This window comes from Benincasa hispida, chromosome 9, assembly GCF_009727055.1.
Source record: "Benincasa hispida cultivar B227 chromosome 9, ASM972705v1, whole genome shotgun sequence".
In the NCBI taxonomy this organism is placed as follows: domain Eukaryota; kingdom Viridiplantae; phylum Streptophyta; class Magnoliopsida; order Cucurbitales; family Cucurbitaceae; genus Benincasa; species Benincasa hispida.
In genome coordinates, this window is record NC_052357.1 from 1091030 (window position 1) to 1111826 (window position 20797).

The 20797-nt window shown below is 32.9% G+C and overlaps 2 protein-coding genes across 3 annotated transcripts; one reads left to right on the forward strand and one right to left on the reverse strand.

The window, feature by feature from the left end:
* The first annotated feature begins 3520 nt into the window (after window positions 1-3520).
* On the forward strand, window positions 3521-8400 carry LOC120086973 (probable histone H2A variant 3). Its single transcript, XM_039043804.1, has 2 exons — window positions 3521-3783; window positions 7843-8400. The coding sequence occupies exons 1-2, from the start codon at window positions 3676-3678 to the stop codon at window positions 8137-8139; spliced, it is 405 nt and encodes a 134-aa protein (XP_038899732.1). The 5' UTR covers window positions 3521-3675; the 3' UTR covers window positions 8140-8400.
* An 86-nt stretch (window positions 8401-8486) lies between these two features.
* Window positions 8487-12740, reverse strand: LOC120086971. 2 transcript variants are annotated; one of them, XM_039043803.1, is made up of 7 exons: window positions 12376-12740; window positions 11445-11752; window positions 10616-11341; window positions 9728-9859; window positions 9428-9631; window positions 9004-9204; window positions 8487-8914 (listed from the first exon to the last, which is right to left on the reverse strand). In XM_039043803.1, the coding sequence occupies exons 2-7, from the start codon at window positions 11739-11741 to the stop codon at window positions 8786-8788; spliced, it is 1689 nt and encodes a 562-aa protein (XP_038899731.1). In that variant the 5' UTR covers window positions 11742-11752; window positions 12376-12740; the 3' UTR covers window positions 8487-8785. The 2 variants fall into 2 exon arrangements, with proteins under 2 accessions (XP_038899731.1, XP_038899730.1); XM_039043802.1 differs by having other exon boundaries at window positions 11951-12740.
* Window positions 12741-20797: the final 8057 nt, after the last annotated feature.

A 20797-nucleotide genomic window follows, 5' to 3' on the forward strand; every position in this document is an offset into this window, starting at 1 on the left:
TGGAGGAATTATTCAAACTGAGTTTTTGAAGTTTGTCCTTCATTTTATACTACCTCCCACCCTTGATCATAAATGCTTAGCATGACACCTCTATTTCAAGTGGAGTTAATTCCGGAGCTTAGGATAACTGGTGCCTCTTAATCGGTGGTTAAGATTGATTACTTCACCTACTATCAATGCATGCTTTCAATTAGGTTCAACGCACACCATGGTTATCACGCAAACTTATTCCAACGCATGTGTTTTATGCCTTGGCCTCCTTTCGACTTCAATCATCGTAACTCTAGCCCTTTCATCTTTGCAAAGCCTGGCCAACGCAAGCTCTACTCATCGCATGTCAAGCTTGATCAACGCATAGTCAGCCTTACTTAGTGTACAACTCAAACACACACTAAGTAGCCAACACCTTGCGCTCAACGCCCAGACTGGTCCTCTCACACACAATGCCTCAATCGTCTAGCTTTGCGCCCATTGCATAGTTCTCGTTGTCGCTCATAGTCTTATGCTCACGCTATCGCTCATCGTGTAGCGCCTACGCCCATCGTCTAGCACATCACGCCCATTGTTTAGTACTTACGCTTATCGTGTAGCACATCGCCTAGCTCGTCATCTAGAGCCACAAGTAGCTATGCGATTGTCCATGCGCAACACTCCAATACCCAACGCCCATGCTTGCACACACCCGATCCTGTCGTATGCCTTGTCCACACATAGGGTTGCTTGCTCTCAACACGCTCCTCTTGGCGTGCACAACCAATGCATGGCTTCACCTCCCTCGGTCACACTTGGCTTCCTTAAGAGCCCAACTAACCTCAACAAATAAGTAAGGCCAACGCATGGCTCAACTCCCATGCCTAACACAAAGCCAACAGATGGGCAACACTTAGCCAATTTCTAGCTTCACCTGAGAGTCAAGCTTCCAAACTTAAACATTTCCTCCAACTCTTCACCCTTTTCCCTACAATTAAACATTAATTATCACTTTAACCTACTCACCATACTGGTCTCAGTAGTGAACATACACAAATAGGGAAATTAGGGTTCAGGATTTACAATACGTGAAATCTCATTAAACCTTAACATTAATTTTTACAACAGGGACTAAATTGTTACAAATTTTAAAGTTCAAGGATTGAATTGTTAAATAGTAAAGTTTATGGATTAAATTGTTACAAAATTGAAAGTATAGGGACTAAATCGTTACAAATCAAAGTTCAATGACTAAATTATTACTTATATAAAAGTTTAGAGACTAAAAGTAATTTTTAACCTTTTATCAATCTCAAACTTTTTTATATTTCATTTTATATATAAAAAATGAAAATGTTTTTTTTTTTTTTTTTTTTTTTTTTTTTTTTTTTTTTTTTTTAACTCGAAACCATGTAAAACCATGAGGTTAAAATCAAACCTTTTAAAAGTCTTGAAGTATAATTAATTTTGTATAATTTAACCCTTTTTTTCCAACTTATATGGTAGATAGCTCAACGGATTAAACACATTATTTATATTAACTACACGATCAAATATTTAAATTTTTCTATCTACGTTTTAATAACATATTTTTTCTCAACCCTCAAATACTATAAGATTTGACGGACTGTTTCATTAAATTTTCCAAGTCGTGTGCAAACTTGTTTAGACATATATTATCCAAAAGAAATATATCATCCATATACACTAAATACCGAATATTTGAGGCTAAATTATAGAAGAAAACCCTTAAACTTTGTATTTTGATTTATAGATACCTTTAAATTTTCTATTTTATATATAAAAAAATATCAAACTTTCAAAAATTTCAATAGTACCCCTTATATATAAAAGAAATAAACGACATAATTACTATTTATTTATATAGACAAAAAGTTAAAATATATATATATATATATAGTGCAAATTACAAAAATCGTCCTCAAGTATGGTGGTAGTTGCAATTATACCTTTAAACTTTCAATTTTAAAAATTGAACCCTCAATATTATATAAATGTAATTGAGTCAAATTGGACATATATTCAAATTTACATAATTGTACAAATTGTAACATTTGTATAATTTTAAGAGTTCAATTTTTATTATATGTTGGTCCAATTTCTACAACTATTGTAAATACGAGGGTCTGATTTTAACACTTGTAGAAGTTTAAAGACCTAATTTTGACAATTAAAAGTTTAAAAATGTAATTGCAACTACCATCATATTTTAGGGGTGACTTTTACAATTTGCCAAAAAAATATTTTTCAAAATTAAAAAACAAGGTTAAATTATGAACTTTACACTTTCTGTCAAAAATACCTATGAAGTTTTAGAAGTTTAAAAAATACCATTAGACTTTCAAAAAGAGTTCAAACAATACAGTTTTGGATGGAAATCGTTAAAGGTTTGTTTTAAAAATACCTCTGAACTTTCAAAAGTTTTAAAAATATCTTTAAACTTTCAAAATGAGTTCAAACAATACCCTTGTCGTTAGTTTCAGATGGAAATCGTTAAAGTTTTGTTTAAAAAATACCCATGAACTTTCAAAACATATAAAAAATACTCTTAACTTAATAAAAGTTCAAAAATACCTTCACCGTTACTATTGTAAAAAAATCGTTAATTCTTCATCACAAAAATGACTTTAAAAATTAAAGAAATTAAAAAAAAAACTTTTAACAATCAATTTGTTTGAATTCTCTTAAGTTCAAAAAAAACCAATTTTAAAATAGATTATATAGAAATCCTCGTCTTTTCACATAGATATTCTCATATTTCTCTAAACTTTTCATAGCTTACACCAATGTTCTCAACAACCAAAATAAACAAAATGAAGATTTTAAGTTAAAACATAATATACCACAAAATTTACAAAATTTCAAAATCAAAATCTTCTCTTGGAACACATCAAAATGATAAATATTCAAATAAAAAAAAGTATTTGACTATTTATCGTACATATAGATATTTTCATATTTCTCTTAATTTTCGAACTTGAGAGAAACATGAGAGTAGCTATATGAAGAAAAAAAGGGAGGATATCTATATAATTTATTTTAAAATTAGCTATTTTCTAATATAAAAAAACTTTAAATGAATTGATCAGTAGAGTTTTTAATTTTTAAAATAATTATTGCAACAAGGAACTAACGGTTTTTATTCAAATACTAACCGTGAAAGTATTTTTGAACTTTTATTAAGTTGTGTATTTTTGAAACGTTTTGAAAGTTTAGGGATATTTTTTAAATAAAATTGTAATGATATTCATCTAAAACTAACAGTAAAGGTAATTTTTGAATTTTTTAAAAAAATTAAGGGTATGTTTGAAATTTTTGAAATTTGAAGGACATTTTTGCCACAAAATATAAATTTCAGACATCTTTTTATAATTTAATCCAAAAAATGAAGCTGAGGGAAAAAGGGAAAGTGGAGGAGAAGGCGAAAACGGGACTTAGAAGATAATATTGGAAAAGAAGAAGGGTATTTTGGTCAAATAGGGTCAGAGAAACTGAATCTCGAAGTCTTCGTCGAGTTATCGAAAGAGAGGGTTGGGGTTTGAGAGGCATTACTTTTTATCTACCTCGCTTGCCGTCGTGCCTTATCGGTTCTTTTTCTTTCTCTTCCAAAAAAAAAAAAAAAATCTTCTCTTCCATTACTCCTTCCACTGAAAGAGAGAAGAACCCTAATTTTTTGGCTGCAAAATGTCGGGGAAGGGAGCCAAGGGTCTGATAATGGGCAAATCTGCCTCCAACAACAAGGACAAAGATAAAAAGAAACCCGTCTCTCGCTCTTCCCGCGCTGGTCTCCAGGTCTTCCTCTTTCTTTACACTTTCATCACTTGTTTTTCTACCTTCCCTTTGTGGGTTTTCTCTGGATCTGTGTTTCTGCTGCTTGTTTTAGGTTTATGCCTCTTTTTCTACAACAAAGCCACAAATTTTCCAATTTAGATGCGTTTTTGTGTTTGGACATTGGGGCGTGGGGAGGTGGGGGTAATTTAATTATGTGTTTGAATGTTTTATATTTGTTTATTGCAGATGGGTCCTCCTTTTGTTCCCTTGTTTCTTGTTTTTTCGTCTCTCTTGAAGAGTATGGCGACTTCTAAGTTTGTTTTGTTATGGGTTTTGCTTAGTGGAGTAGAAACAGTATGAGATCGAGTGTTGATGAATGTTTAGGAGGTGTTCGTTTGAGAATCTCTAGAGGGGTGCGTCCAAGTCATTCTCTTTGATGTTAGAAGTAGATGCATGCCTTTGAGTCTGCTCTATTTTGAATGTGTTGCTTTGATTCCCTTTAAGCCCGTGTAATCTCGGTTTGTTAATGTTCGTCGTGGTTGGAGAAATTGTCCTACGGCCCAGGTTCTTTTGTTGAGATAATGTATTGGGTGGAAAAAAAATGGGAACCTGTTAGACTTAGACTTAGACTTAGGCTGATAACTTGTAAGTTTTTGACGTTGGTTGTTCATTGTTGATAGAAGTATTCCCAAATAGGATAGGCCCAAGTGTGAAGCATGAAGCTTAGATCTTTTCTTCATGCTGTTGAAGTTGTCTGTCAAAAGACGTTACAGATCAATATATTGAAGGTGGATTTGGATTTGACCATTTTTTATGTTTAGATATGTCGCTATCATAAATTCAATGGTTCCCAGTTCTCGAGGCTTTTAGACAACTTATTCGTGTACATGTTGCATAACCTGTTTAGTCTTTCCTACCGTTAGAGTGATAGAAACTAGGACATTGATCTAAAAGTTGTATTGAAAACTTGAAAACATCAAGTATCTGCATCATCCTAAGTAATTCAAGAAACTAAGGACAATGCTTAACCACCATATACCAGTAGGTATACACAACGTTTATCTTAGTGGGATAGAAATAAACATTGTACTCAATGTGGGTTTGACCAATAGTTTCTCATGTTGAAAACTTTTAAAAACGTATATGGAGCAAAATCAAAAGTGGCAATAAGTTTTTCTCCCATCTCTTGCCTTTCCACTCTTTATTTCTGTAATGAAATTCAAGTCACTCCTCAAGTCCATGGGTACACTCCTCAAACCATAGGTACTCTCCTCCTAGAGATTGAACCTTGTTAGCTGTTGCAAATAACCTGTAACAAAAAGCTCAGTCCATAGTTTAATCTGTATAACACGACTCTAGAACTCATCACAACCGTGATGCTTGAATTATTTACTTCTATTGGTGGAAAATGAGTCTCAACAATCCTGTTAAATTTTTCGACCTGTGGAGAGATGGTTGGGTCCTGAATAACTCAAGTCAAGACCCAACTAAAAAGCTACCATTAGCTCTTGCCCTTGCTACAGCATCAATGATGTTTCCGCTAGTTGTCTGCCTATTCACTTGTTTTTTTCTCCCGCCATTGCTCTAATATATTCCTCTCTGGAACTTGCAAGTTACATGTGCAGTTCAATCAAAGGAAGGGTTTCTTTGATCTCTCTTCCTTAATGATTCTGGTTCCGATCATGCTTTATGTCACTGGTGTTGACCTCCTTTAGATCTTTCTCATTATCATCAACCATTTGTCTTGCTTCTAGGTAATTCCCACCACATGTGCTTGATTGGACATCCATTCCTTGCCACTCCTCCCATCTTGCCTCACTGATTGTTGCTAGATCAAGATGGTAGGAATCTGTGTTTTTTTTTTTTTGCTTGGTGTGTGTGGTCTTTGAACTCTTTCATATGGAGGTGGATTTTATTATTATTTATTAAAAGGAAAAATTTATCTTGAATTTTATTTGATCAAGATATTATTACCCTATTAGTGATTTTTCTGGTAGGTGGCATCTTTGGCCATCTTGTGGACTATCTTGCCCTAACCTCCAAAGACAAGAAATTTTAAGGTAAGAGTGGAAAACAGATTGTATGGAGGCGTATGTCATGGTACAAAAAAATGTGGTGGGTTTTATTCACTGCAGAACAAGGTCTAAATAGAGTGCCCCAGTTGAAATATTGCAAGACACTTCTATATTGTTTTGATAATGAAGACAAGCATTAAGAGGATTTCAGAGTATGTTAAATATTTTGCACGAACTTTATTAGATTAGGGGATGGGGCTACTTTTTCTTAGACAATACTTGCTGGTATTTTGTCTGGAACACAGTCTAAATCTTTCATATAAAGTTTTTTCTTCGCATATGTTTACATTAAATGACTTCTTGGGTGGGGGTAGCAGATTTGTGTGAACCTGGTGACTGACGAAGTTGTGGAAAGTTATGGTAATTAGGATTTGTATCTTTCAAAATAGAAATGGATATATAGGCAATTTTAACCGATATTCTTGTACACTGCCTCCTTTTATAAATTCTCTACCACCAGAATGTTAATTTAAAAAGTTATCTGGAAATTTTAAGGGGAAGGTCTATTTCTGGATGGAGAAAATTCTCCTATGGACTTTGGTGGCCTTGGTATTGGAATTTTGAGCTAAAAAATATGGCTTTGATTTGTAAAGGCTGTTAAAATATTTGGTAGAATAACTCTCTAATTGTGGCATAAGATCATTGTTGATGAATATGGCTAGAAATCTTTTGGGTAGTTTATTAACAACTGACAACAGGGTTGTACTAGAAGTTGTTGGTCAGTCATCAGTCAAGAAAGAAAAAAAAAAAACAACTAATCATTCACGCCAGCCTAGAATGCCAGTGGAGATGATTGATGAGTCTTAAGTTCTGTATAGACAATTGGATCAAACGATGAGACAACATTTGTAAAGTTCAAAAACTGTACATGACACAACATTCACGATAGTCATACCAAGAATTGACGAGGTGTTGGATGATGAGGATTTGGGTGTTGGACTGAGATTATATAACTTTAGGTGATGATTATATAACTTTAGCTGATATGGAATTTTATAATTGATGACCTCTCCATCCTTTCTTCACCCATAGGGTTTCCCCTGTAGCATAACTCAGACGTAAAAATTTTGCAGATTGTGGAAGTCTGGGAATTTTGACTTTCTTTTGGTAAGTTCAGTTGATAATCAAGTGCCTTTTGAATGGTTTTTGAGTATGTACAACCCCTTTCTTCCCTGAACTCTTTTTTTTGTCTACACCGTCAGAAAATCATCAATTAAGTTTATGTAAATAAGGAATCCTGACAATGGTCTACTTCATGCCTTGTGTTGTATGATTATCAGTCGGTAAAGTGAAAACCAGGAACCTGTTTATAGAATATAGCATTTTTGTATATTCAAAATTCTTTGTGAGGGAATATCAGATTCTTGTATGTTTTTAACATCATCAATGAGAGGTGTCTCTTTCTTCATTCCTGTTGAGCCTCTCTGGTAATGTCACATTCCAATGAGGAAGGAGATAGTGTTACATATTACATATATAATATCTATTTTGTTATGCCTTAAATGAATTTTGTCGCCCATTTTTCCATGTTTTCCTCTTGTTCTTTTATTAGAGATCAGTTCACAACTTTTGATGGACTGGACTGGGTGGATAAAATGTCACTGGTAAAGAAGAGTGGTGTTTTTAAATTTTTTGAATTAGAATCTGGTGCTCCAGCCCTTCTTGTTGTATATCTTCTTAACTACTAGCTTCTCATTTTCCTCCATGTACATTTTTGTTTTAATGCTTTCTTTTCAATGTTGTGCATAGTTTCTTCATTGGTATATGCTCTTTTTAGTGTACTACAAATTTTTTTGCCGCGGATTGTGGTATGTTTAGAATTTCACCTGTGTTTCTATAGCGAATCACAAGCATAATTGCCGGTAATTTCTTTGAGATGACTTAGCAGCATTTTTATGTGAAGTATAAGGAGATAATTAGAATGTGGAATCTGGAATTTGGGCTGTTATTTTAATTCACATTTTTCTCATTGTTGGGTATGTTGTTGAATGGCTGGATGATGCAGTTTCCAGTGGGAAGGGTCCACAGGCAACTAAAGTCAAGGGTTGCTGCAAATGGACGGGTCGGGGCTACAGCAGCCGTATACACAGCAGCAATCTTGGAGTACCTGACTGCAGAAGTGTTGGAGCTGGCCGGGAACGCAAGCAAGGATCTGAAGGTGAAACGTATAACACCAAGGCATTTGCAGCTTGCAATCAGAGGAGATGAAGAGCTGGACACACTGATTAAAGGAACCATTGCTGGTGGAGGAGTGATCCCCCACATCCACAAGTCACTTATTAACAAATCCTCCAAGGAATAGGCTGTCTGTTTTATCTTCATCTTACAGTTTAGTTGAGCGGTTGTCATAATGCTCAGTCATGTTATTGTCTGGTCTAATCTAGTAGTGTCATATTATCAAATTCTACTTTTGTGATGATTACTTATCCATTTAGTAGTAGGGGGAGGAGATAAGAAGATATTGCTCGTTTTGTAAGTTTAATCTTTTTCATTTTTCTGGGTTGCTTTGACACTGTCCAATTCCAATTTACTTACCGCCAATGTAATTGATGACTTTGCATTATTCTTATTCTCCTTTTTGCCATTTATTTATATGTATATTTAACATCTCCCACATTCATTGCTGAAAAAGAATTAAAGGGAAAACAGTTTGGATAAGTTTCCTTTCTTGATTGAGTTTTGGAAAATCTAATCTAAGAAAAAAGATGTACAAATATAAGGTTATCTCCACAACACGGAGTGGGAAATAACAGTCTTCTTCTACATACAACAAAGCCTTTTTGGGCTTTTTGGAAAGGGACCTCAAAAACTGTCACCCAAAGAAATGACCTTTTTGCCAGTTTTCTTGTGGGTGAGTGATATTCTTAAATAAGGGGGAAGAAGAAAGGGTGTTTGTCTATCCTTTTCTTTTTTGTTAAACCTAAAAGGGATGGTGGATATTGGTGTTCCTATTGAGGGGTGTGGGACTGAGGCTTTTGCAAAAGAATTCTAGTGATGAAGGGTGAGAGTGCAGCAAGTAAGGCGCTGGGGCATTCCTCGTGTGGAAGATGTCCGCATCCAGATATCGTTATCAATCTCTGCATTGTAATAACAATCCCATCCTCGTTAACTTTATCGATTCAATGAAACAAAAACAAAAGAGAGTACAGAAAATTGAGAGACATACCGAATTCGGGAGTTTGGAAGCCATAACTTGAGAAGATTTGAGGGAGACGAGAGCATCTTCGACACCACCGACCACCAGCACAGGCATCTCTTCAAGAGACTTCACCAAAGCTTCGGCATTTTGAGGAGAAAGTACCGTCTCGTGCGATAATCTTGCTATCTCATGCAGTGCTTCATCCCACCCTTCCACACACAACGCCTTCTGCTTCCATTCAGAAACAGAAACATACCATATTAGCGGTTTATGTTGAAGTATTTTATAAAATTTTAAATATTAAAAAAGAAATAAGAGGATAAGGAAAGACGTAGATTCTAAGAATTTGGTTCATAATAAAGGTAAAGCAATGAAAGGGTAAGAAAAAAGGAAATCTAAAACCACTAACGGAAAGCAAAATGAAGGTGCAAAGGTTCTGTAGTGATGTTACCTTATAGAGATTTAAGACCTCAGTTGTTAGCTTGGTAGCATCATACCAAGCACGTCGGTTCACAACTTGAGTTATCTCTGTGCGAAGCAGAGGCCGAACCAGGTGCTTCTTCCCCAGTGATGTTCTTAGCAAAATCCTTGCAAACCCAGGAACCACTTCTCTTGATAAGCTCACGCTCAGCAATACAACCCCTTTAATGGAAACCTGCACAATTCACAAAAAGCCAAGAAGAACTAAGCAATAGTCCACTCCAACACTTAATTTACTTCTTTCATCGAAACCCCACCAAAGAAATCTTACATTGAATGAGTTTATTGGTGATTCTTGAAGCCTTTGCGCAGCCTTGAGAGCAAGCAGTCCTCCATCATCATGGCCCACTACCACCACTGAAGTAAACCCCATTTCTGAGCAAAATGCGAGCAGTAGCTCCACCTGAAAAAACCATCCATTACTATTCCAATCAAGCCAACAAAAGATACTTTCAAATGACTTCACTCCATAAAAAGCTGATACTAGCACCATCTTTTGTTCATTTACTCGTGTAATAATGTGTTGGATTTCCAAATGAATTGGGTTCTTGCTTAATATGATTAATGAATCATTAATATTGAGGATATAGAATGGAAGCTCATAGATTAAAATGAGATTTAAGTTTAATATTAACGGCCATTTGTTTTTTAAAATTAACTTACGAACACTACTTCTATATGTGGTTTCTTCGTTTTGCAGTCTACTTGAAAATATTTTCATAACTTAATCCAAATCTTGAAATCTACAAAATAATGTAGTTTTTCTTCAAAAAATTTTGCTTTTGTTTTCCGGATTTGGCTGAATATTCAAATACCTTTCTGAAAAAAGTGAATCATATTAAAGAAATGGTGAAATAACAAGCCCAACTTTTTGAAACAGAAAACTAAAATCAAAATGGGTTAAATGATGATGACAGAAATAACAGGAAAACAACGTTACAGCAAAGTGAGATCTATACTTCAATGGTAGACCTTTTTCTTCCACTGTTGAAGACAGTAAAAGGTCAGAAAACAAGATGAAAAGTGCCAAATCACAAGCAGTAGCTCTACTGCTCTACCAGAAAGAAAAATGCAGAGTACCAAATCAATCACAAACAAGCAACAGCTCTAACCAAAAAAAGGAGGGAAAAAAAAAAAACGAATGCATGATCCTAGTTACCTGACTTTCAAGCTTGTAGGGATTAGGCAATTCTTTTTCTTCCCAGTCTTCAGCACGGAGCCTAGAGGTTAATCCCCAACCAGGCCGATCATAAGCAGCCACTCTGCAACCGGTCTGCCTTGCAAGCACCCCCATCACATGTCTCCATGAGAACACTCCTCCTCCGAAACCGTGCACCAATATGATACCAAATTGCCCGTTATTCTCTAAGTTTCCATCTAAGCTACATTTGCCAAATTCCTCTTCTTCAACATCATCTAGACTTATCACAGGAATCTCATCACAAAGAACAGGAGAATTCGATGCAGAGCCATCTAATAGTGGGTCATAGAGAGACGAACTGTGAAACTGATTGCTATAGCTCCTATGGATGTTGTGTTGGTTTTTTGATAAGACGGTAAATGGATGCCTATCAACTACTGGCCTCCCCATGGCCTTCTTTGGAGAGTTGCAACTAAAACCGGGTTCAAGAAATGCAGCAGAGGATAGCGACCGCGGTGGCGACCCGGGCAAGCTGATCTTGTAATGAATGGTAAGGCCTTGACATATGATGAACAAACTATCTATATCAGCAAGTAATCTAACCGGCAGTTCACTCTCATCCCGGGCATTACCTGAAACTTTCCACTTGATTTCACTGTCACTTTTTGGGGTTTTTGACCCAGAAGGAGTTGGAGATCGAGGGATCTTCTGATAGCCAGAGAAAACATTTTTGCAAGAAAGGGCCTGTCAAGTCATATGGGATGATTATAAGAGCAGGTTCAACAAGAAGTTTATGAAACAGGCATGAACATGCCTTTTCTTTATGTAGTTAAAGACTTAAACTTACAGCTTCTGGGTCAACTCGATGCAATAGAAGCTTTCTACGTGCTCTGCAGCTTGTTCTGTAAGCTACCACCGTATGGCCGAGGGCAAAGGCTACTGAAGATAGAAACAAAACTGGCATGCCCCATGATTTCTTTAAGTGAAGCCTCTGCCTTGAGGGTGAAGATGAAGCTTCAGCCTCCAACTGGGAGTTTACAGTAAAGACACAAACCTTGATAGAAAGAACAAGAATGGAGATGAAGGAACATAAAGTCACTGTTCCAAGGTAAGGACCATTTGAAAGCGCAGGGCCATCACACATTGAATAAACACCTGCGATCAAACATCAGAAACATTAACCACAAAGGGGGGCAAAAAACCGAAACCCTGATGATGATAATCGAATTAACGCACAATTATCTCTATTTTTTCTAATTTCTCAACGACCCAGAATGTAAACTGAATGGAAAATGAGAGATACAGGTGTAAAATTGACAGAAATAGCAAAATGATAGAGAAGCAGGATCATACAGATAATAATCAGAGATCTGATCATCGAAACGAAAGGGATATCAGTCAAAGAGCTTTTGAAAGCGTATCGATGCAAATGCTCTTTGAAGCCATAGCATCTAACACATGTAAAACTGGAGATCAAAATACAAGGCACCAACATGTCTCCAATGGCCACGAGAACAGGCAACGACGACACGAGTAGTGACGCCAACATAGCCACCATAAAGAACAACGTCCTTAAAAATCTCCGAATCTTATCGACAAAAAACCCACCCTTCGCCATCAATTCGATTGAGCCCCCTCCAAAAAAGGAAAAAAGACAAAACAAAACAAACCCAACAAACCTAAAATCCTTCAAAAATGCCTCCGATTGATCGGACAAATCTCCTCAGAAGAAAAACTCAACAACAACAACAACAACAACAACAACAACAACAACAAACCTATGTGGGACTCCGAGAACACAGTGAAACCCTAGCCGGCGGCGGCGGAATTAAGAACCCATCTGCGGGCGGCGGCTTATCGGCCATTTCCCGGCGGCGACTTAAAGGGGTAAAGATTAGAATCTTAAAGAAGCCGGAAAAATTGGGGGAAAGCCAATAAGAACGCCATAGATGGACAATGGCTAGGGCTTCAAATCAGTTGTTCTCTGTTTACAGAGAAGATCAATGGATTAATGGAGCTTTCAAATAAAAAACTTTTCCTTTTCTCTGTGAACGTTTCCAGAATGATGTTCGATTTTGAATTCCAACTCTCTCTCTCTCTCTCTCTCTCTGTTTCTGTTTCTCGTTTCTTTATATCTTTTTTAGCTCTGCACTTACAAAGCAAATAATAATATTATATATTTTCATAAAAATGTTAAAATAATATTTTTCTTCAAAAAAATAACATTTTGAAAATTACGAATCTTCGTAAGCATCGTGAGGGATCATAGGGCGGTTTTTTTTTCCCCCTTTTATTATTATTGTTATTATTATTGGTTGATTTAGTTTAACCCCCAAGTTTGCATATTTGTAATATTATTCCATGTATTTTAATTCATAATAATTTAATCTCAAAAGCTAAAAAATGGGTTTTTTAAATATAAAAAAATATTAAAAAATATTTACACGCAAAAAAAAAAAAAAAAAAAAATCAAAAGTACACAACATAAATATTATGAAAGTATATGAATTAAATGTATAAATATTTTTTTTGGATTTTTCTATTTATAAAGTGTAAATATCAATTTAAATTTTATATTTTAATTTTTTTAATAATGTCTTTATTGTAAAAAATTTTATTTAACATTTTTTTTTAAAATTTCTTACCCTTGTAAATTGATAAATTAATTAAGAGCCAAACCTATTTATAAATTATAGATTTACACGTTTATAAATTATCTTCATAGAAAATATTGGTTTATGAAAAGATTGAGTCGTTATGTAATCAAATTTGAAAATCAAGCTAAAGTGTGTTTAGCTCGTAACTGACATGATCATTCTTCTTATAAGGTTAAAGTCTCGAGACCCATCATCGCAATCATTGTACTAACAAAATTGAAAATTAAATTTGACAAAAATTTTCATAATGTGGACTAAATTGTTTCGAATTTTAAAGTATATGAATTAAATATTACAAATTTAAATTTAAAAGTATAGGGATTAAATTGTTACCTACTAAGACCACATTTATCAAACCGTAACGAAAATTGGTGCGATTGTAATGAAATTTGATTGATTGATCAATTGTAATGAGCTTGAATCGAAAACACAATTGGATTGGTTTTGATTACATTTACTTAATATTATGAATTTTGTCAAATATACTGTTACCATTACCTCTACCTACCTTTACCTAAATAGTAACAGTAACAGTAGCAATAAAGATGTCAAAATTGATAATTTTTCAGCTCTAATAGTGACAATAATGGTAGCTGTAAACTACAGCGTTAACGATAGTGATAGGACATAATTCTCAAGTGCAATCGGATTGAGTATTCTTTATTCACCAATCAGATTGCATTATTTTAGCACAAATTTGAATGTAAAGCCCATGTGTCAGTACAAATGCATAACACAAGTAAACAACACAAAAAGTAATCAAATGAGACTCATTTTTTATTTTTATTGATCTATTACGTTTTTAGTGGGGTAAACGTGGCCTAGATTCAAATGACTAAGACCCTGTTTTGTAATAATCTGATTTTTTATTTTAAAAAATTAAGTCTATAGACACTATTTCCACCTTCAAATTTCTTTCATCGTTATTTACTTTTTACAAATGATTTAATAAATCAACTGAAAATTTGAAAATTAGAAAGAAAAAAAAACAGCTTTTAAAAATTTATTTTTATTTTTAAATTTAGCTAAAAATCCAACTATTATATTAAATGCAAATCATACTAAGAGATAAGGAGTAAAGGAGCTTAATTTTTAAAAAACTAAAAATAAACAACAAAATAGTTACCCATAAATACTTCTATCAAAGTTTAACCTAATTATTTTATTTAATTAATTAATATATTATATGAGTCATAGCCCATAGGACGGTACCCAGAAAAAAAAAACTGTAAAAATAATGTTAATTAATAAATCCACGGCCCACTCTGTTGCAAAGCTGGCACAATTTTTCCATTTTACTAAAATACCTTTTTCGTTTTTGGACAAATTGGAAGTGGGCCCTTTAATATTAATAATCTAATTGATTTTATAACGCTCAATAAATAGTCCTTTTTTTAGGAAATAATGATTTGATGATAGACAAAAAAATAATAATAATAATTAAAAAAAACAATGGCTTCCGTAAAAATGGAAGCTTTATATATTAAATACTTATGCCTCTTTTTGGGAAGATTTTTCATTTTTAGATGATTAGGTTTCAATTTTTGAATCAATTTGAATGAGCAAAATTAAGCTTTTAGAAATTTATTTAAGCAAATATCAATTTATATGTCTGTATCAATTTAAACCCTAAATTGATAATTATATCAATTTAAACTCTTAACTTTTATAATTGTATCAACTAAATCCTCCACTATATTTTATTTGGATACACATATGAATGTTCAGAATTTAAATTGATATATTTATGAAAGTTCAGAGTTTGAATTGATAGCACTTATGAAAATTTATGATTTAAATTGATATACTTATTAGTTTGAGATTTAAATTGATATAAATCCCAAAGCTTAGAGTTTAAATTGATACAATCCCTAAAGTTTAAGTTTAGATCGATACAATTCTTAGTTTAGAGTTTAAATTGATATAATATTCAAAGTTCGAGAATATAAATTGATATTTGTCTAATTTATTTTTAAGTTTTAAAATTAATATAATTATTAAGGTCAATACAAAACAGAAAATAACAAATTATCATAAATTTCAAATTAAAAAAAATAAAGATAATTGGTGGCACACTTTTAAAATATTGACTTTGTTGATCACTTCCAAATATATTTAAAGTATGATTTGACATCAAATATTTGTGACAAACTTAGAAGACATGAATAAACTCGCATGATATATTATGGTGGGAAATTGTAATGGGTATCCTTTTCATGGAAACTAACTAATAATATAGAATCTTTTAAAACAATTTGCAAATATAACCATTTTTCTCAATATCCTACTACATTTTTTATATTCCTAAAATAACCTTGATTCCAAATGGAAATATTTTCCTATTCTCTTCACGCGATTTTCTCTTCCCATTCTCTCAAATGCATAACAAGCATCATACCTATGTGCGATTTTCCCTTCCTCTTCCCAACATTCTCTTCTCCTTTTCAATCGTCAATGCCATAAGTAGGGGTGTTTAAAAACCCTGATGATTCGAAAAAATCGATCAATCCAATTTAACTCATGCGATTTGGGTTGTGTTGGGTTTAAATAAATGAAATTTTTATAGGTTGGGTTGGTTCATGGATTCAGACCCAAGCCGACCCGAACTTATTATTAATTTTATAATGTATATTTTTTAAAACCTTAGATTTAAAAAAAACAAACCCCCACTTAATAATATATATATATATATATATATATATATATATATATATATATATATTTATTTATTTATTTATTTAAGTTTTATTATTTTTTGGATAATTTATTCTCCAACAACTCATAAAAATAGTCTTTTAGCACTTTGGAAAGAAATTATTCATTATATAAATTGAATTTGAGTTGTTAATGTTAATTCAATATATCAAAATAATTAAATCAAATTTTTACATATTAACAACTTACTTTCTTTTAGAACAAAAATAACCCGATCAACTCGAACTAACCCAACCATGAAATATTTGGGTTGGGTTGGGTTGGGTTCATCGGGGTTATTTAGGTCGAAGAAATTAACAACCTGAACAACTAGGTTGGATCCAAAAAGTCCTTCTACCTAATCCAATCCAACCCACGAACACCCCTAACCATAACAGTCCTCTCTCGCTCCTGATTCACAAGGCTAGCGATAAGATTTTTGAATCAATTTTATTATTGAATTTGTTAATATGATCAAATTTTCTAACTCTTTGGATTTGTTTACAGTTTTCCCCCCTCATTCTATTAGATTTCATCTTTGTTTTTAGGTGTGTTCTTTCTTCAATTTTTCCATTCAACTTCATTTAATTTTTAAATTTTTATTTAATTAGTGCTTTTGTAGATTTCATTACCATTCAATGAAGTATGTTGACTCTACTAGTCAATTTGATGATTGTTGTTTAATTTAATTTGATGATTTTGTTGTTTAATTGAAATTTGTTTCATTCTGAGATGAAATCTAGGGCTTCATGTGATATGAGGTATATTAGTCTATCACTTCATCCACAAATATTCTTCTTTTGAGACTTCATGAGTTAACTTTGGTTTTTAGGTTGAGGCTTTATTTTTCTTTTGCAAACAGTGATGTACTTCTATGTATGAGTCTATTTATATACCAGAGATAGACTTGTATTCTAATTTATTAATGATATTAGTCTATTACCGATAGACTCTATCTTCTATCAATGTTATGAGTGTAATGGTAGAATGTTATCAAAATTCAAGAAGCTTCACAATAAGAGTAACTTATTTATGTGTGTTGATATTAATTTATTTAATTAGTGGGTAATATAGAAAAATCTATTAGTGATAGACCCAATTATTAATAGACTCCTATTAGTGATTGTTTATATCACTGATAGAAATCTATCAATAATACACATATATCAGTGATATAGTCTATCACTGATAAACTTTGAGAGCTGGATCTTAATTAATTTGTTGACTATGTTTGTCATTTTCTTCATGTTAATGCTATTAATGAAGTTGAATTTCAATGATTGATGGAAGTGATTGAAAGTCTATATGAATTGACATGAATGTACTACCTTTAGTTTTCAAGTGTCGAGCAGGATGACCTTGAAAACTAATAATATTATCAATTGGCGAAGAGAAAAGTTGCTAAAAATGCAGTCATTATCGCCGTGTTGGTCACAACCGTAGAAAGTGTAATTTTCTACCATTTTTACAATGATGTGACATTACAATGTTGATAAGAATCATTTTGCTTGAGGAAAAAAGAACATTCATTTTTTCATTTTTGTTAGTAGTAAATACATTCAATTTGTTTGTGACTTAAGTCTTTCGATGATAACCTACAATTTTTATCAATATATTTTGAAGTATATAAATGATCGGAGTTGTTGCTATGAAGCAAGTAGTTATAATATGAAGTAACATCACTGTGAAGTCTATTGCTGATAGTCTCTATCAACGATAGACTTCAACATGTGTTAAGATTAACATATTTTTTTCTCAATAAACAGCACAAACGCACATAACTTGCAGTGATTCAAGTTGTGATCCAACATTTTGAAGTCTATCACTGTCAATGATAGACTTTAGCACCCATTATGAATAATAGTTGTTTAATATGTAATTTTCTCAATAAAAAAAAATGCACATAATTTGCAAAGATTCAACTTATGATCCAATATTTGTCTATATTAGTATGATCAATCAATTATATATTAAGGTAATGTCAAGTCTATCATTGATATAGTCTATTATTAATAGATTTTAGCATCCATTAAAGAGTCACAACTTTTTAATCTTATAAGTTTACTCAATAGAAACATAAAATCACATAAACTTGCAAGGATTTAAAATGTGATCCAACACTTTTCTATATTCATATGACAAAACCAAGTACATGTGAAGGTAATGTCATTGTGAAGTTTACCATCAATCTATTCTATCACTGAGATACTACAAATGTCCACAAAACTAAGGTTCTAGAATATCCACAAACTTAATATACTACAATTTCCACCAAACTATCGTACTACATCATTATTGAAAGATTTTCAGGTGCATAATCCTTTGTTCTAGAAAAATGACATGTTTGTTTTGGAGAAGTTTTCTTCTGGTCTTTTGCATACCCCAACATTGGTTTAGATTGAACATTTTTAGCATTATTTGCTATTTTTATAGTTTTAATTTTTGCCTTTGCTTAAACAACCTAAAATGTTAACATTAATTTAGAAGTTAATAAATATATATTGAGTTTATCCGTCATAAAATAATATAGCAAATAATATAGGTTTTTATCCTTGATAAATTCTAATCAACAACACTAAAAAAAAAAAGTAGTGCAACTAAGCATTTACTCACATTCCAATGAAAACAAATTTAACATCCTTCAAGTCTATCAGTGAGTAAGACCTATCAATGACAGACTAAAAAAAAAAAAAAAAAGTAGTGCACTAAGCATTTACTTACATTTCAATGAAAACAAATTCAACATACTTCAAATATATCAGTAGAAACCTATCACTGATAGATGCTACTTAAAAAAAAGAAAGAAAGAAAGAAAGAAACATTAGTGTAATTAAGCAGTTACTCATATTCAAATGAAAACAAATTCAACATCCTTCAAGTCTATCCGTGATAGAAGCCTATCACTGATAGATTCCAAAAAAGAAAAAAAATAGTACAACTAAACATTTACTCACATTATAACGAAAACAAATTAAATATCCTTTGAATCTACCTATCATTGATGAATTCTATTTTTTTTTATAAAAAAAACCAACAATGTAACGAAGCATTTACTTACATTTCAAAGGAAAGAAATTCACCATTCTTTAAGTCTAGCAAGGATAGAAATCTATCACTGATAGACTCTAATCAACAACAACAAAAAAACACTAAAAACAATATTTGATTCTAATCAACAACAATATATTCTAACGACATAAAAAATAGCAATGAAACTATACATTTACTTACTTTTCTTACTTTGTGTTTTCATGACTGATTTCAACACTATTGAATAGAGATTTTACCAAAAATTGATTGATTCTCCCTCACACGATTGCTTTCTCATGGCCGATTTCACTTTTTCTGTTTTCGTTAAAATGAATCATCAAAATCGAAAGAATAAAAGGAAAAAAGGGTATCTCACAGTCGAATTATTGAAACCAAAAGAACAATTATTGAAATGCGATCACTTCTAATGATCGATTTCAAGATTTCCTTGATTGATTGCTTTCTCACAGCCTAAATTTTCCAAACTAGAAGACCAAATGGAAGACAATGAAATAGGAAGAATAATAATTGAAACCGGAAGACTAGAAGGGAAGCGGCTGATCGTTGTTTTTTTAGGGTTTTTTTTTAAAAAAAAAAAAAATCGGAAAACTAAAAGGGAAGGAAAATTTCACAAATGACCAAAACCCCAAAAACTTTTCTATCAATGACTTCTTCCTAAAAACTTTTCTACCACTGACCTTTTGCCTATGTGAAATTCCAAAATTACCCACAGTTTTAAAAAAACCTTCAGACCGTTTGATGAACGCAGGTTTCTATGAATACTTTACAACGATAGGGTCTCCCTCCATTTCATTCATTTCCTGCTCAAAGCATTTCTCTTCGAAGCGTTTTCTCTCGATTTTGCTCCCATTTTCTCTTCGAAGCCGAGCATTCCTCGCAGGTTTCTCGTCGGTCGTCTCTACGCTATTGTCACCGTCGTCGTGATCTGAAAGACACGAGACTCTTTTCCTTAAAGAATGAATGTTGATATTTTAGGTTTGACTATCTTTTAGGGTTTAATCGTGTGTTCATTCGGAATCAATCATTGAGAGAATACTAACCGATCATATAGAGAATACTAAGCGAGTGTTTAAAGAATATTAAGCGAGCATTTAGATATTACTAAGCGATCGAATAGAGATTACTAAGCGATCAAATTGTTTAGGTTCATATCGTGCGATCATTTAGCTAACTGTTACACGATCGTTTAGTTAATTGTTATGTGATAGTTTTTGTTATGCGATTGTTTAGTTTTTGTTATATGATCATTTGGGTTTTGTTATGCGATTGTTTAATTTTTGTTATGTGATTGCTTAGTTTTTGTTATGCGATTGCTTACTAATTCTTGTAATGTACACGATTTTCAGATTGGTAAGATGGTCGTCTCTACTGAGAAATATTTTCCTGTTACAGTCGCTTGCCAAGTCCACAAAATTGCTCCTGTCATTGAGAAAAATTTGACAGAAGAACAGATGAGACTGTATAGGCAAACGACCTTTGGTCCTCTAATGGATATAGATCTTGTTTTCAATGGACAACTTTTGCACTACTTTCTGTTAAGGAATGTAGCAGATGCGAATCCAGACATTATTTCATTCAACATTCTAGGGAAGAAGGTAACATTCTCCCAAGAGGATTTTAACTTGATAACTAGGTTGTGGCCAACCAAGGAAACGGTGGAAAGAGAAACAAGTAATGAAAGGTTGCGAGAACTCATTCATGGACTCAAGGACCCAAATGGAAAGGATAGTTCTTGCAAGGATGTAGAGATTGCCTTCAAGAGCATTTTATTAATGACAAAGATGCTGTCAAGGTTGCA

Bases quoted from the DNA above. Each gene is read 5' to 3' on its own strand.
- LOC120086973 (XM_039043804.1), top strand. From the start codon at position 3,676: ATGTCGGGGAAGGGAGCCAAGGGTCTGATAATGGGCAAATCTGCCTCC. The intron at 3,784-7,842 runs GTCTTCCTCTTT...TGGATGATGCAG, and splicing joins CTTCCCGCGCTGGTCTCCAG to TTTCCAGTGGGAAGGGTCCA.
- LOC120086971 (XM_039043802.1), bottom strand. From the start codon at position 12,215: ATGGCGAAGGGTGGGTTTTTTGTCGATAAGATTCGGAGATTTTTAAGG. The intron at 9,860-10,615 runs GTAACTAGGATC...TGGTTTTTTCAG, and splicing joins CCTACAAGCTTGAAAGTCAG to GTGGAGCTACTGCTCGCATT. The intron at 8,915-9,003 runs GTATGTCTCTCA...ATTACAATGCAG, and splicing joins CTTCCAAACTCCCGAATTCG to AGATTGATAACGATATCTGG.